We start from the raw sequence: 14,671 nt of genomic DNA, 5'->3' as shown, positions 1-14,671 counted from the left end.
GATCACGAAATCCACACACTGGCACTGAGAACATGTGATCTGTCTGAGACATTGTGGATATGATCTAAAGCTTGGCTAAATGTTCATTTGCTTGTCCTTCCAATACACATGCATCTTGCAACACTGTATTGATGTAGGCAGGTCAAATGTAGGTACTAGCAAATTTCTCAGTTGCTCAACTTAAATATTGCTGCTAGTATCATTCGCTTTTGTTACAATAAGCATGATGGCGAGCAGGCTAATGTAAGCAAGGTGTTTTGCTTGGATTATTGAAAACACAGAAGCTTGTTTCATCTTTGAGAACATCTACTTACAGTTTCTTTTTTTCCTTTTAACTTTCTAAATATTTGCTCTTTTGTATATCTGAAAGAATAAAAAATGAATAAGAGTAAAATAACTTGGTGCAAGTTGCACTTGAATTTTCGAAAGTGTCTCTTACAAACAATGGGATGCTTGTAACAATGGAGATTGTAGCATTCACTATGTAAATGTTTGAAAGACATGTAATACTAAGCTTCATTTAAAGTTACCATAGAATCATGACCCTTTCTTTGACATTAAAAATATATTGTATTAAAGAGAACATTTTGTCATTTTTTATTTCCAGAATGCAGCAGTCCTACCCCAGGTCCTGGTAAGGAGTGGGAAGAATATGTGCAGATTCGTTCACTTGTTGAGAAAATTCGCAAAAAGCAAAAAGGTAAATGTGAAAAAAACAATTGTAAGGTAAAGGTAGCTCAGGCTATTGGTTTGCTTGAACAGTTGTCGCTGTTGATTGTTAAAAGAAAAATGTTTTTCACTGTTATAAGTATTACACAGTCCTGTTGTTTTGGGAAAAATTCTCTGACCTGTGCTTGCTTTTTGCACTTGCAGATGTTTCTTAAATGCTTTGATGGGCATAACTGCTGATCCGAACCATTAGAATATAGATATTTATTAATAAATATCACAGACAAACGATCCTATGATAATATTATGTGGCAAATAAGATACATCTTGAGATTTTGGTGAGGTGACAATCTTAAGGACTAGAAATAAAAATTCTTTGAGAAAAACAGGCCTTTTTGATCATGTAGTCTGACCCCTCTGCCTTTATAAAGTGCCTTCCATGTAGTTTTAGTACAATTAGCCTCTTCTCTCAGTTGCATTTTATTGACAGATTAATAACTTTTTAACCAGGGCCTGGATAGATTTGAGTTGGAAATACTTGAAAATATCTTGGAACGATTCTTTTTTTTTCTCTGCTACTTATATAGTGAAGGCAAAAAAAAGCCAGATTGCTTTGAAAGTGGAACTTGAGTGCCTTTGCTGAAATAAAGTATATGATGTACTTGCTTGAAGAAGTAGACTGGACTCAGAGGTTTGGAATGTCCTTTCACATTTGTTTTTAATAGATATTGACGAATGCATAAAAACTTTAATTCATAAAAGATTTCTTAAACCTCTGAACATCAACTATTGGCAGAGGGCATATCAAAGTATGAATGGTACTGTTTGAGTGACTACCTCATGCAGCTGTGCAGGAGTGAACTTGATTCATTGTTTTGCTCACCTAAAACTTGTGATATAATACATATATGGTGGTAAAACATAACTCAGGTTAACAAGAACAAATTTAGTGTTGAGGTTGGGATATTCACTATATTTCTTTGCTGTGCTGGGGAGATTGAACCATCTATGGGAAAATAGGAATTGGCAAAAGAAGCAGAATTTGTATAACAATATTATGTTAATTAGGCATAGTTTTTGCCATGGAATATGCAAAGCCTACTAAATGCAGTACTACTGACATACAAATGCATTTTAATGTAACATTCTTAGATACATAGTGAATATAGATAATACAGCGTCTTTCAAAACTGTTTTTGAACAGAACATAGTATTTTATATTGTGTGTAGTTTTCTAGCTTAATAAAAACTATAAACAATTAGTAAAGGAAATATAAATTGCTGTGGGGAACTTTAAGATGTACAAATGAATGTATTGCTTAAAAAAAGCACAGAAGTATGATTCTTTGAATAGAACACTGGGTTGGAGAACATGACTAAAATAGTCTTGATTATAAAAACTCTTAGTTTGAACACGGAGGACATACAATTTCTAAAGTTTTCCTTGTTTGATTTCTTAGCAAAATGTTAAGGTAACTTTTCAATAAAGATTTTTATCGATATATCTATGGTGAACAAAATATAGCTATAAATAGTCTATGTAATTTAAAAGAGCTATTTTTTTTTAATTTGGAAAAAATATTTTAAAATGTGAAAAGTATTGGCCTGCATCATATATGAGGAACAAAAATAGTATTTCAGAGGTGCTTACAGAACAGTTCTAAATGCAGGCTGGATTTTAAAAGCTTCCAAGTAGCCTTATACAGTAGTAAATCTTGGAAATAGAAAGAACAGTCCTGGACAGTATAAACAGCTATCAAGCTCTGTAGAGGTTACGTAGCTAGTCTGACTGCATGTGTGAGGCCTTGCTCTAAATATCTTCTACAAAAAATAACGTATTCAAGTGAATCTGAAATAAGAGAAATGCCTGTTTTTTTTTTTTAATTAAAAAGAAAGGCATACCAGATTTTTAGAGCATTCGAAAAATTGTTAACCAGTACTGCCAATTTACGAAGAATGTAGCTCTAGGTGATACTTGCACTGTCATGCAAACTACAGGTTTTATTTGTTCTGGGGCTGGAAATACCTGAATTACAATGAAAAAACTTCTTTCAAATATCCTAAAGCTTCTTCTGTTAAACCTTTTCAGTCCCAAATGTGTTTATTGCTTGTGCTTAGCCAGTATATTTTTGAATGCAAGTAACTTGCCGATTACATATGGCTACTTATAAAATGGCTGAACGTTTCAGGGATCTTTTGAACACTTAACATGATCTGACATTAGAGTTTGAATTTAGTAGGAAATAAGGTAAAGAGGTACAGGCACTGCTGACTAATTGCCAAACTAATTGCTGAGAACCATAATGCTTGAGTTCAAATCAGATGAATGTTAAAGGTAAAACTGAAGAAATGCATGACACTGGAGATTTCGCTAGTGGACCACATTTTTGTTGGTGAAGTAAAGTTTAAACAGTTTGGGAGAGCCCTGTGATGTTAGGGGGATGGCCAGTCCTGATTATTGTTTAGACTTTAGTAGATCCATATGCTACAGGACAGAGTTAAATGCTTAAAGTGGAAAGGTTGAAATCTGCTTATCAGTTCCAGTACTGATATTGCAGCCTGCGATCAAAATTTGTTGTCGTTGTCTTTATTAGCATGTCATGATTGTGTTTATCACCCATGTTAAGCTGGTAAATATTTACACTCATAGCTTATTTAAAAGGGAAAGGGGAAGGAGGGCTTCACATTTCTTCATAACCCAGTTAAGGTGGCTGTTTTTTTAACATGACTGGTAAGCCAATTTGGCAGAATGTTTAAGTTGATGAAAATGAGATATGACAGTTATATGTTATCAAGTAACACTTAACAAAGACCAGTTCTGACTCAGCTTCTTCAAAAAATAGAACTGCTGGAGGATAGTTATGTTTTTCAGTTTTCTGCTTTTTATTAAACTTTATCTTTCTAAATCCTCTTATTTCTGCATTTGTTTTTTAATAAATTGTGTATTTAGGTTTGTCTGTTGTCTTCGATGGGAAAAGAGATGACTATTTCCCTGAACTGATAAAATGGGCTTCTGAAAATGGAGCATCCACAGAGGGTTTTGAAATAGCTAACTTTGAAGAAGAGGGGTTTGGTTTGAAAGCAACAAGAGAGATAAAGGTGAGTGTGTTAACGATTGATGAGGTTAGAAAATTGTGTTTAGAATATAGCTGCAGAGCTCTGAAATACTCATCTTCTTGCTTTCTCCCTTTTAATGAAACTATTATTATAGAACACTCTAAACTGTGTACTTGAGAAATAAAATTTTTCCTAAAAATCAAGTATTATTTTGCTGTGAATTTTTCATCAGTCACTTTCTCTCTATTTTGCCCAGTTATCCTAACCAGAGTCCTCTGCCCTGTTGATGTAGCCCTCTTTCACATTTTCTAGTTTAATTGATCTCTTTTCCTCTTCTTTCATATCCCTTCCTTTAAATCACTGTTCTTTTGGCCTCATAAAGAGAGATTTGTAACGTTTATTTTTCTGTGAATTGGAAAAACAAAAATATCTTATATTTGGGGAAGAAAGAGTTGATCATCAGATAGAAGTACAGACACACAGTTACCTAACTGTTAAAAGGTAAGCTTTTGAGGCTGTTTAAGTCTACTTCTCTGCAAAACAGAGATTAAAATGAGGCATGGGCATGTTACGTTCTTTTTAGGGCTTTAGTAGACTGCAGTTAATAAAACTAGCACTATCAGCTGATCAGGATAAAAATTCTGAACACTCTTCTAAATGAAGAATGGATAGATAACTTGAAAAAGATGCTACTGGGAGAAAATATTTGATCACGTAATTATGGCAATATAATGGATGTTGTGGACTGAATATTTGAGGTTGTATGGGCAACCTCCATTTTGGCACTACCAAACTGAAGCATTTCATTTTTTGCAATTTAAGTATCTTTGTTTTAAGCTTTGCATAACGCAGATAGTGGCATTTGGTACCACAATATAAAAACATTTTCATAGCATGTTTGTTTGGTTTGCAGTGGAAGAGGAGGAAGAATTTTGATTAAAAAGGGAATGACAGAAACCTGTAATTTAAAGATAGCATTTATATATTTAAGACAGTATATCTTTGAAATGCTAAATGACCCTCTATTTTTTTTCCTTTCTGTAGGCTGAAGAGTTGTTTCTGTGGGTTCCAAGAAAACTATTGATGACAGTTGAATCAGCTAAAAATTCGGTATTAGGTAAGAGCTTAAAGAAATTCATAGCAAGAATTTGGTATGTGTGGGATCATTCAATAGGAGGCTGTCTTTTTTTAGCTGATCTCCTTTACCACAGGACTTGCTTAGCATCCTGACTGTTAGGTTTGGAACAGCTAGAAGCTTGAAGTGTCAGTGGAAAGAATTTAATTTTACTTTTCGTCTCTGGTTGTGTATGCTCAATATCTTCCAGAATTGTATGTGTTATTTTGAACATATTATGTAGCTTGTTAAATGCTTGGAGATGTGTTCTGTGCAGAGAGATACTGAGAGTACTATTTTACTTTTTCATGTTTTTTTCCACCATGCAATTGTACAAGGCACTTACGTATCAAATAAATTGGAGCATAATACGACGTGAGCAACCAAATATATTAGGAATATGAAAAGCTATTTTTATTTCTTCATGTCATTTTAAAATAAATCTAGGATGATATTTTCCAGGGCAATTAATTTAATGCCTCATCTTTATGGGTTAATTCAGGATCCCTGTATTCTCAAGATCGAATTCTTCAAGCCATGGGCAATATAACATTGGCATTCCATCTTCTTTGTGAGCGAGCAAACCCTAACTCTTTCTGGCTGCCCTATATCCAGACTCTCCCCAATGAATATGATACTCCACTCTATTTTGAAGAAGATGAAGTGCAGTATCTTCAATCAGCTCAGGCCATACATGATGTTTTTAGCCAATATAAAAACACAGCTCGACAATATGCCTATTTCTACAAAGTTATTCAGGTAAGCATCTTAAGTGTAGTATGTAACATGTTATTCTCATGATGCTTATTGAGGAAAGTGTGAAAACAATGCTGCTAAATAATAGAGGAAATGTATTGCTGTTAAAGACACTGAAAAGGTTTAAATCATTAAATTTATTTGCTACTATTTTTTGCCTTCTGTTTAAAATTTCACAGTTCAGTAGGCACGTAAATATATGAGTGTATTTAGTATCTTAAGGAAAAGTGATTACTCCCCTCCATTTGGCACTGGTGAGGCTTCTGGAGTATTGCACAGTTTTTGGTCGGCCCCCAGTGCAAAAGAGATGTTGAGAAACTGGAGTGAGTTCAGAGATGGGCTACTAAGATGTCATATGCTTCAGCCCTTTAGCCATACAAGGAGAGGCTGAGGGAACTGGATTTGTTCAGCCTGGAGAAAAGGAGGTAAGCAGCGATCTGATTACTGTTTTCAGCTTTCTAGTGGTAGCTGGACTTCAGAAGTTTGCCAGCAGGAAGTTGGGCTAGATGACCTCCAGAGATCTCCTAGAACCGATGTCACTATGAGTGTATGAAAAATATATAGTTTACAATAAAGCAAAATAATAATTGCTAATAGCCATGGAAAAAATGTTGTTTGTATTGTATTTCTACTAACTGTGGATTAACTATTTCTTTCTATGCACTTTAATTTAGTAAGTATTTTGATTGCTTTTAAATACATAGGTGAACCTATCTGGTAACAATTGAAGTCTGTGGGGACTTGAGACATTAATTTCTGCTAACCTAAGATAGTTAATACAAAATGCTGCATTGTTGCATATAGCATTAAATGAGAATAGAATTGCTCTGTATCTGCTGACCTGTCCTACTGCCAAAAAATGACTCCAGGAAATTTAGTACACAGAGTCATATGTTCTTCAGACTGTCACAAACAGCTTTTGATGCTTGCATATTGAGCACTACCTTGACAACAGTCCATGACCATTCACCTGCAGCACCAATTATATCTAGATGTCAAAGTAATAGTTCCACCTTAGAAACTCAATTTAAATCATTATTTCAGAAGCATGGTGAAAAATTAAACTATATTGTTCAGCTGCTTGCTGTTAAAGAACTTCATATATATTTATGTATGAGACAGTGTCAATTTACAAAGTGTTTTAAGCACTTGATGAATGCAGGGATACCTTTTGAAAACTCAAGTCATTGAAGATATTGGGTAAATATTAAGTAAGATGCTCTTCATTTTGAGGTAAGGGGTATAAGCAGTGGCTTTATTATCAGGAAAGAACAATACTCATTTGCAGGTGTCACAATTCAGGGAAGGATAATATATCTAGCTCTCCTTTCTTGCCATGTACTTACTCTAGGCTGGCGGTTTGCATTTGGCCTTACAGCTTTTCACTTTTTCTAGAACAATACTATCTGTGCAAACAAAACTACTACATTTTATTCCTTTTTACCCTGATTAGTTCTACTGTTTTTAAAGAATATTGTGTAACACATTATGCAGTTCTGCCAACTATTCATGCTCTTACAACACTTAATCAGATAGCTAAGCTATTACTATAACTGGTTCCATCATTGCATTAACTAATCCTGCAGTAGTAACGTTATGCGTGAGAACTTGTATGATCAGAACATTACTTTAAAAAAATCTGTTACAGCCTTGCTGAGATTTAGAATGGCACACTGAATTCTGAACTCCATATTTCAGAACTTTTCAGTGACTGATCAGTGCCTGTAAACTGATACTAAGGTGATGAAAGCACAACTGCAGAATGCATGTAAAAAGAAGTGGTGTAACATAAGTTGGAGCATGAAATACGTATTATGTGAAAATCAGCCTAAATGCTTGATAAAAATACATCTGTGTAAGGATGGTGAATATATTCTATTTTTCTTTCTGTTTAGTAAAGCCAATCAAAAATAATTTTTCTAGAAGCTAATGTGATCAAAGTAATATCTCACTAAAATAACATACTCAGCTTTGAAAGCCATCCTGTTGACTACATTAGAGTAAGAAAAACTACAGTTTGAGCAAAGAAAATAATATGCATGAGATGACTTTAGGGGCAAACTGTCTTCAGAATGCTGGTTGTGGTGATTTGCTGTACATAATGCGCTTTTAATACTCTGTATTGTATATTCCATTGTATATTTGCATTTATGTAGAAATTATAATCGTACCTCATGGAGGAAGCATGAGTCTGAGTTGTATCAGTGTCTGATATTGTTGAGGCTGGTTCGGTTTGGTTTGATGCACAGCGGTGGGAAACCTTCGTAAAAGTCATGTTTCAATAGGGGGCACTTCTCTTTGAGCTTTGCTTTAGAGCCCCCAAGAAGGGCTTTAGTGCTATATTGTTGCCTTTTACATGAATTGTTAAAATGTAGGTTCTGTGTACTTGTGATCAAAAATCTGGACTGGCTTTTTTTACTTGTCTCCTGAGGAATGCTTTATTTATTGTTTTATGTTCTTGTATAATTTAGGCGCTTTTTTATGTTGAAGGTGGACATGAGGTAGATCATACAGGAATCATTTTTATGAATATAGTTTACATAACACTTTTTTTTTGAGATGATAAATATTAGGTACATTTCTAATGTATTGCTTTTGTTTAGTGTTGTGCTTCAGCACTGCCAGGCAACCACAATTTCAGCTGAAGGTTTCTTCGCTAGTGTTCACTAAATGTCACATTAGGAAGCTCTGTAACACAGTTGGCTCCAGGAATGCCAAAGAAATGTACTAGGTTCCTATTATTAATCTTTTTGAAAACTCATAGAAAAGTTTTAAGAACTGAAAAGATCTCATAAGTATATTGCAGCCTTGGAACAGAACACCTCTTTGAAATATTCAGTGAAGCCTCATCTGATTATTTCAAAATAAGCATGTGTGGTTGGGATCAAAGCTCTTTTTCTAAAAGAGTATTTGATAATCAGAATACTTTATGTGGTACTGAAAAGTAGGAGTTTTCTTAGATACATCATTAATATAATATTGTTAAGAATTGAGTGTTTTATGCAAGAGTTTTACAAGCAGAATCTTTACCATAATTCAACTAGCAAAATAATGTGTTTTGCTGATATAAGCTGCATTGCCACTAGAAGGATTACAGCTCTAACTATTGCACAAGAAAACCTTTACTTTTGTAGATGTGGCTTAAGTAACTTCTCCGAAATTGTATATTAAATTTGGGTGTCTGGACTGTTTTTCAGTTCTTTTTCATTGCTATTTCTGCTGTTTTGTGCTGCAGTGGCAGCATAAAATGGCTGCTTTCTTTTTTAAATTTTTTTTTAAGGAAATTTCTGTTTACCATATAGAAGAGTGGTAAACCTTAAGAGTGGTAACATTAATACCAATACAACAAGTAAAACTAGATACATGTTAGTCTATTAGTTAATTATACCATTACAATTAGCCAGAGAATATGAATGCTAAAGATCCATGTTATCTTTACCACAGTATGTCTTCTGTTTATAGTATGTCTTAAATTCATTTTTTGTTTCTACTTTCAAAAACAAGAGCTTGTAATTTATGAAACTGTGTGCGTGTAGGCGAGTGGAAGGGCATAGAAAAATACAAGTGCATCTTTCCTCCCCTAAAACAAAGTCCCATCTTTCATTACTCAGAAAAGCTGAAATGAATTTTGTTATCTTGCGTATACTCAAGTAATTCTGTGAGCAAGGTTGACCTGAAAAATGCTAGTGCTAAAGGTAATAATTTTGGAAATTCTTGAGCTTATCGAAAAGGGAAAAAGAAAGGAGAGAGAAAAACTTATCATATAAATGAAGAGGAGGAAAAAAAGGGTCTGTGAAAGTGAAACTAGTTTGTATATCATCATTTTATTCAATGCTATTACCGCTTTAGCATAAATATTTTTGAAAGCTGGCCTATGTAACTGGGATTTTGATACTGCTTCAAGCATGCAGACCATTTTTTTTAATTTACGTGTGTAGTTTTTGTAATATAAAATCTTTATTTACTTTCTTGCTAGAACATGTGGCATCTTGAAATAAAAGGTGTTTTGATGATGATTGAAGACACTAAAAAAGTATGTTTGAGAAATCAAAATACTTTTGCTACTGCTTTGAGTCTGTAAAATATTTCTAATGACCAGAGGAAATAAAAGGGTTAACAAGTCATTAAACTGAATGTTTCATTTTCTTTACAACGTAAGATTGCTGGACTGTTATTTAAATAATTTTAATTCTGATAATGTATGCAGATTTAAACATTGTTTGCCTAGTGCTGGTCTGTTTTATTTCCTTAGCTTCTCTGTAACGGTACTTTTCTGAAAATACTGTAGTTCTAACTCCTTCTCGAAGTGATTAGTCTGGATACACATGAAGAAGGGGTAGATTTATGCATGTTGCAGCTGTTGCAGGCTGGGCCATAGTCTGGTCTGATAAGCAAAAGCAGGTGTGATCTTGAGTAGACAAAAATAAATGCATGAACATGTTAGCCAGGCTCTATAAACCACACTGACACCTTTCTAAACATATGTAATTTGATAACTAAAAAATAGTTAAGAGCTGAAAGTTCTTACAGATGTACTTTAAAGGTGTATTTGGACTCTGTGTCGCTATCAAAATACAGTGAATGATCAAAAGAGTACTTTCATCATGGTAGACTTCTAATTTTAAGGTATTTTTGTAGTTTGTTCCAAAGGGAAGTTTTGTAAACTGTAGGGTTTTCTTTTCCCTAGAAGGTATGCGTGTAACTTCCATTAACATTTATGGGCATTGCATGTGTGGTGAAGGGTGGACAGAGCCCAAATGTTTATGCTTTAATGTTCAGTTCTTTTCCACACTGAAATGTGGTATAATAAGCACAAGAGGGAGCCATATAGTTTGCAGACATTCACTGTGAGATTATATTCCTAAAGAAAATAGAACGAAGTTTGAAGCTTTTTTAAAAAGAATCTGCAGTGGTTTTCCTGCTTGACTTTTCCTCCCAGCTGCACCTGGGTGCCTGTTTGTAGTTTCCTGCAGAGAATTTTTTGTGGATCTAAACAAGGCATCAAGACAAGGAGTGCTCTTCTAGCAGGCAGAAATGCCAGAACACTATTTAATCATTTTGGGCACTGAAAGTCTGAAGCAATGTCGTGTCTTTTCCCCAAGTGTGGTAGAGGCTGTTACTAGCTTTCACGTTGCGCTAGGCCGCTGTATTCAGCGGCGTGCTTGCCAGTGGCACCACGCGCGTTAATGTGTGCCTGCCCCTCGTGCCCCGGAAGAGAGGATCCGTTTTGCAGAACAGTCCAGGGTGGCAATTGGACACTGATTTAGACACAGTATTTTCAGCCTGTAGTCTGTGGACTGTTGAGGGATTGTGGGTTTTTCTGAAGGGGGCTCTGAAAGTAGAGCAAGTTAGCTGTTTACTTAAGTAAAGCTAAGCTCAGATTTGCTGTGTGCAAGGCTACACCTCATTTGTCTAATTGTAGGGTGAATTGAAAAATGTTAAAAATCCCTGTTGCTCAAACCAGCATCTCTGAAACAGTAACAAGATGCTTTTAAGTAGCTTGTAGCAGTTTGTCTTTATGTAAACATATAATAAAGAAAATTAGTGTTTGTTCTTAAAGAACCTGCAGTACTATGCATTTTAATAGATGCATCTAAATTGAATCACATACAATTTTTTACCTAATCTACTGGTAGAAGCCATATTAATACTTTCAAGTAGTATGTGTAGTCTGTATAGTATCCAGAGTTCTCCAGAGGAACACTTTCCTACCAATTTCCCTATTAGTGTGTACTGGTATATGTAGAGTGCTTTTGGAAGTGTTATTGTAGTCCCATTGTGAATGCAAGCCTTGCAGAAACATATCAAGGATATTTTGATCAGTTTGTTTGCACTACTGGAGAGAGAACTTAATCTCCTGGAGGCTGTAATCTTTTTTGATTGGAAACTAGATTTGATTTACTATTCATATCAAATTTGACTAACTGATTTAGTGGGAGTAAAATTCCCAAATCCGGTTATTGGCTGTTGGGCACTGGAATGTTTTAGGAGGTAAGTTTTAAAGCACCATTAAGTTCTACATCTCAAAATAATGTTATAGCATCTTTAAAATCTGGCATAGCATTTCTTACTCTCCAGTAGCTGGGTATATGAGGCGAGATAGGACATCATCTCTAACTTAATTTTGACCCCAGTGTTTGAAGCTGTGATACTTAAATAAGGTTTATGCCACTCTAATGTTATTTCTTATACTGCTTGTAATCAGTGCTATTATGGTAAGTGTATGATTTTCCAGATCAGTGTAAAGTAGAATGTCTGATCTTGGCTTAAAATACCACCCTACTAATACTACTCAGTATTCTGACTTTTAAAATGCTCTAACTATTCAACCTATTTTAAGTTGGTGTATACTAGATAATGTATATTGTAACTTTTCTAAAGAGTTCAATGAATAAGAAGTCAAGAGCAAATGTATTTGGAGGCAGAATATGATTTTGATCATGGTGTACTAGGCAAGTTCTTTGTTTCTTTCCTACTTAATTGGCATACCAATCAAATAACTTTTTTTCAGAAGTAATGTCAGTGTTACTTTAAAAAAAAGGCTAGAAGAAAGATGGCACTCTGTAACATCCTTTGCTTTTGTCTACTTGTTTATTGTAAATGTAAGCTTAATGGGACAGTTAAAATTTCAGCAGGCGAGCACTTAAGTGCTCGCCATTTAGATTTGCTTTGTCCGAATTTCAGTACCTGAATTGGGCCCCTTGACCAATAATAAATCAATAGATGTTAACTACCTTTTTTTTTTTTTGCCTTTGTGAGGGCCAGAGTGATGTGTTAGATTGTTTTACTGCCAGCAAATGGAACACTGATATTCATGCTTGTTCTGTGACGCTTGGGGTATCTAAGGTGGTTTAAACATTGCAAACATGGGCCAAATTCTTGGGTTTTATATCACTTTTGGTATATCCCATTCTTGGCGGTGATGACAATAACAGCAGTTCCTAGGGCTCCATCAGGCCATTGCTGTGGCCCCCCCATCTCCATCACAGAAGCAGCTATGGGCTTTGCAGGGCTGTCTGTCTGTCTCAAGGCCTTGCATGGGTAGGAGGTTGGCTTCCTTCTTTCCCTAGTCCTTCCTTACCTGCCCCAGGAACACAACAGCAACTCTGGGTGCTGAGCCAGCCAGCCACAGGAGAGAGGAGGTGTTTGGCTGTTTGGGCAGTATTTGCTCTTCAAACATCTGTTCCCCATCTCCTCCAAGGAAAAGGTGGCAGGCCATATGGAGGCATCCTGTGGGCCAGAGTCAGCCACCAAGGCGCCAGTTGCACTGTGCTTGCCTGGATCGAAACACAGGCAAATCTCATTTGAAGTGTGTGTTATTTCTTAAAATCAGAATTATGGCTTGGCATTTGCATATTTTTAAGGGAATCTTGGGTATAAACAGAATTTCAGAACAGTAAATTTTGTTTTGTCACTAGAATTGTGGGGTTTTGGGGGGAGGGAGGGAATGTGGATGTCCTCTTTCTTTGGACATTTATTGTTAGAGCCTACTAACCAGTAGATTTTAATTTATTTTAGTTTCTGAATGTTTGAATTTCTCTTATACTAGCTTAAATTGCCCCCCTTTCCTCTAGAGAAGCAGATATTCTTCAAAACCTATATGCCAGCATGAAACAAAATTTGTTTCTGCAGAGTTTAAACCACATCTGGGAGGAATAATATGTTCTCTTGTTAGCATTATGGTCCTCTAAGACGTGTTTTTGAAAGATGGGATTCTCAACCACTCTCCTGACTTGAGAATGCAGATAAGCATCTGCTTTTATAGCCAATAGAATGGAGAGGTTTTTTTGTTTGTTTTCTATTGGTTGCTTTTATTTTTGTTAACTGAGTTGCACTTTCTGGAGTAGTTGGGTTTATCCCTAGGGATGTTGTCTCTGCCTTTTGTGGAAGTGAGTGCCTCAGTAGACATCAGGAGATCATCATGCACTTACAAGTATACTTCCTCATTTAAAGTTTGTGCTTATTGTGCAGATTTAATATTTTTCCTGATATAACAGCAGTTATAAATGTTCAATAAATTTAAAATATGATAGCAAGCTGATGTGTCTTGGCATGGAATACTCAAAGGATGTATTCTTTAAGCACTGCAAAATTATACAGGGGACTTATCTTTGTTAAAATTAGTAATTTAACTAAATTACAAAGTGGATTATCCTCTTCAGTCAGACCCAGTGCTAATACTCAGCACAGTAGGAGATTGATATGATGCTAAGTAAATCAAAGTTTATTTTCTTGTACTATCATTTGAATGGGAGTTGAAGAGGAAGTGCGAAGTTTTTAGTTTTGGGTATATGTATATTGTAGTCTCAGCATATCTGAGTTTGGGACTTACTGTGCTCTATATGCAATGTCATTTATAGTACTGTATTTTAGTTAGAGTATCACAATCTAAGCTTTAGCTTAGTGGCTCCAAGTATGTTTTGTCTGTAAGTTTGAGTAGTCAATTCATAGGTGCCCATAATGCGTACTATTAATGCTGGTTAGAAAACTCTTGTGATGTGGGGTGGCTGTGAATAGGAAATCTTATCCCTGTCTTTTTAAAGCCAGTCAGTTCATCCTTTCCATTACAGCATTCTATTTGTGGTTTGTGATTCACTGAATTAATTGTGGAGCTTTGTGATAAATTTGTTCATGAAGCATCATTGCGTTATGCTAAAGAAAATGAGCAAGTTAAGCCATGTTTCTCAGGAGGAGCCTAAAGAGTGAATTAAATGTCCTGATAGGCAGGCATCGACCTTTGTGAGGACACTCTTTACTGTGTTCACACAGATACAGTATGACAGCCAAGGTACTGTAGACTGAAACCATCAATCTGAGGCTCAGCAGGAACGCCAGACTTGTTTCATGAGCAGGTTTACCAAGGGTGCTGTTGATCTGGTGTGTCTTTCTGGTACGTGAATAGGGAGAGGAGAAACATGAGGGGGGCTGTGTCATTGCGAAATGTGTACAGTCTCAGCCCAGCATGCTCTCCGCCTTCATTCCCCTAGTCCTTACTGAGCATGTACTCAACTCTAAATAATTTTGTGAAGGGACAGCAAAAGGTATAGGAAACTTGATTAGTATAAATATCATATT

The 14,671-nt window shown here is 35.5% G+C and overlaps 1 protein-coding gene across 1 annotated transcript in view; it reads left to right on the top strand.

The window, feature by feature from the left end:
* The window catches only part of SETD3 (SET domain containing 3, actin N3(tau)-histidine methyltransferase), a 62,671-nt gene that overhangs the window by 26,213 nt on the left and 21,787 nt on the right, over window positions 1-14,671 (top strand). The window contains exons 3-6 of the mRNA XM_062577619.1: window positions 608-700; window positions 3,620-3,768; window positions 4,771-4,843; window positions 5,343-5,599. Coding sequence (XP_062433603.1) covers window positions 608-700; window positions 3,620-3,768; window positions 4,771-4,843; window positions 5,343-5,599 — 572 coding nt within the window. The remainder of the gene's footprint in view (window positions 1-607; window positions 701-3,619; window positions 3,769-4,770; window positions 4,844-5,342; window positions 5,600-14,671) is intronic.

This window comes from Rhea pennata, chromosome 5, assembly GCF_028389875.1.
Source record: "Rhea pennata isolate bPtePen1 chromosome 5, bPtePen1.pri, whole genome shotgun sequence".
Taxonomy (NCBI): domain Eukaryota; kingdom Metazoa; phylum Chordata; class Aves; order Rheiformes; family Rheidae; genus Rhea; species Rhea pennata.
The sequence above is the reverse complement of the archived record's forward strand: the minus strand, read 5'-3'. Positions and strand labels throughout refer to the sequence as shown.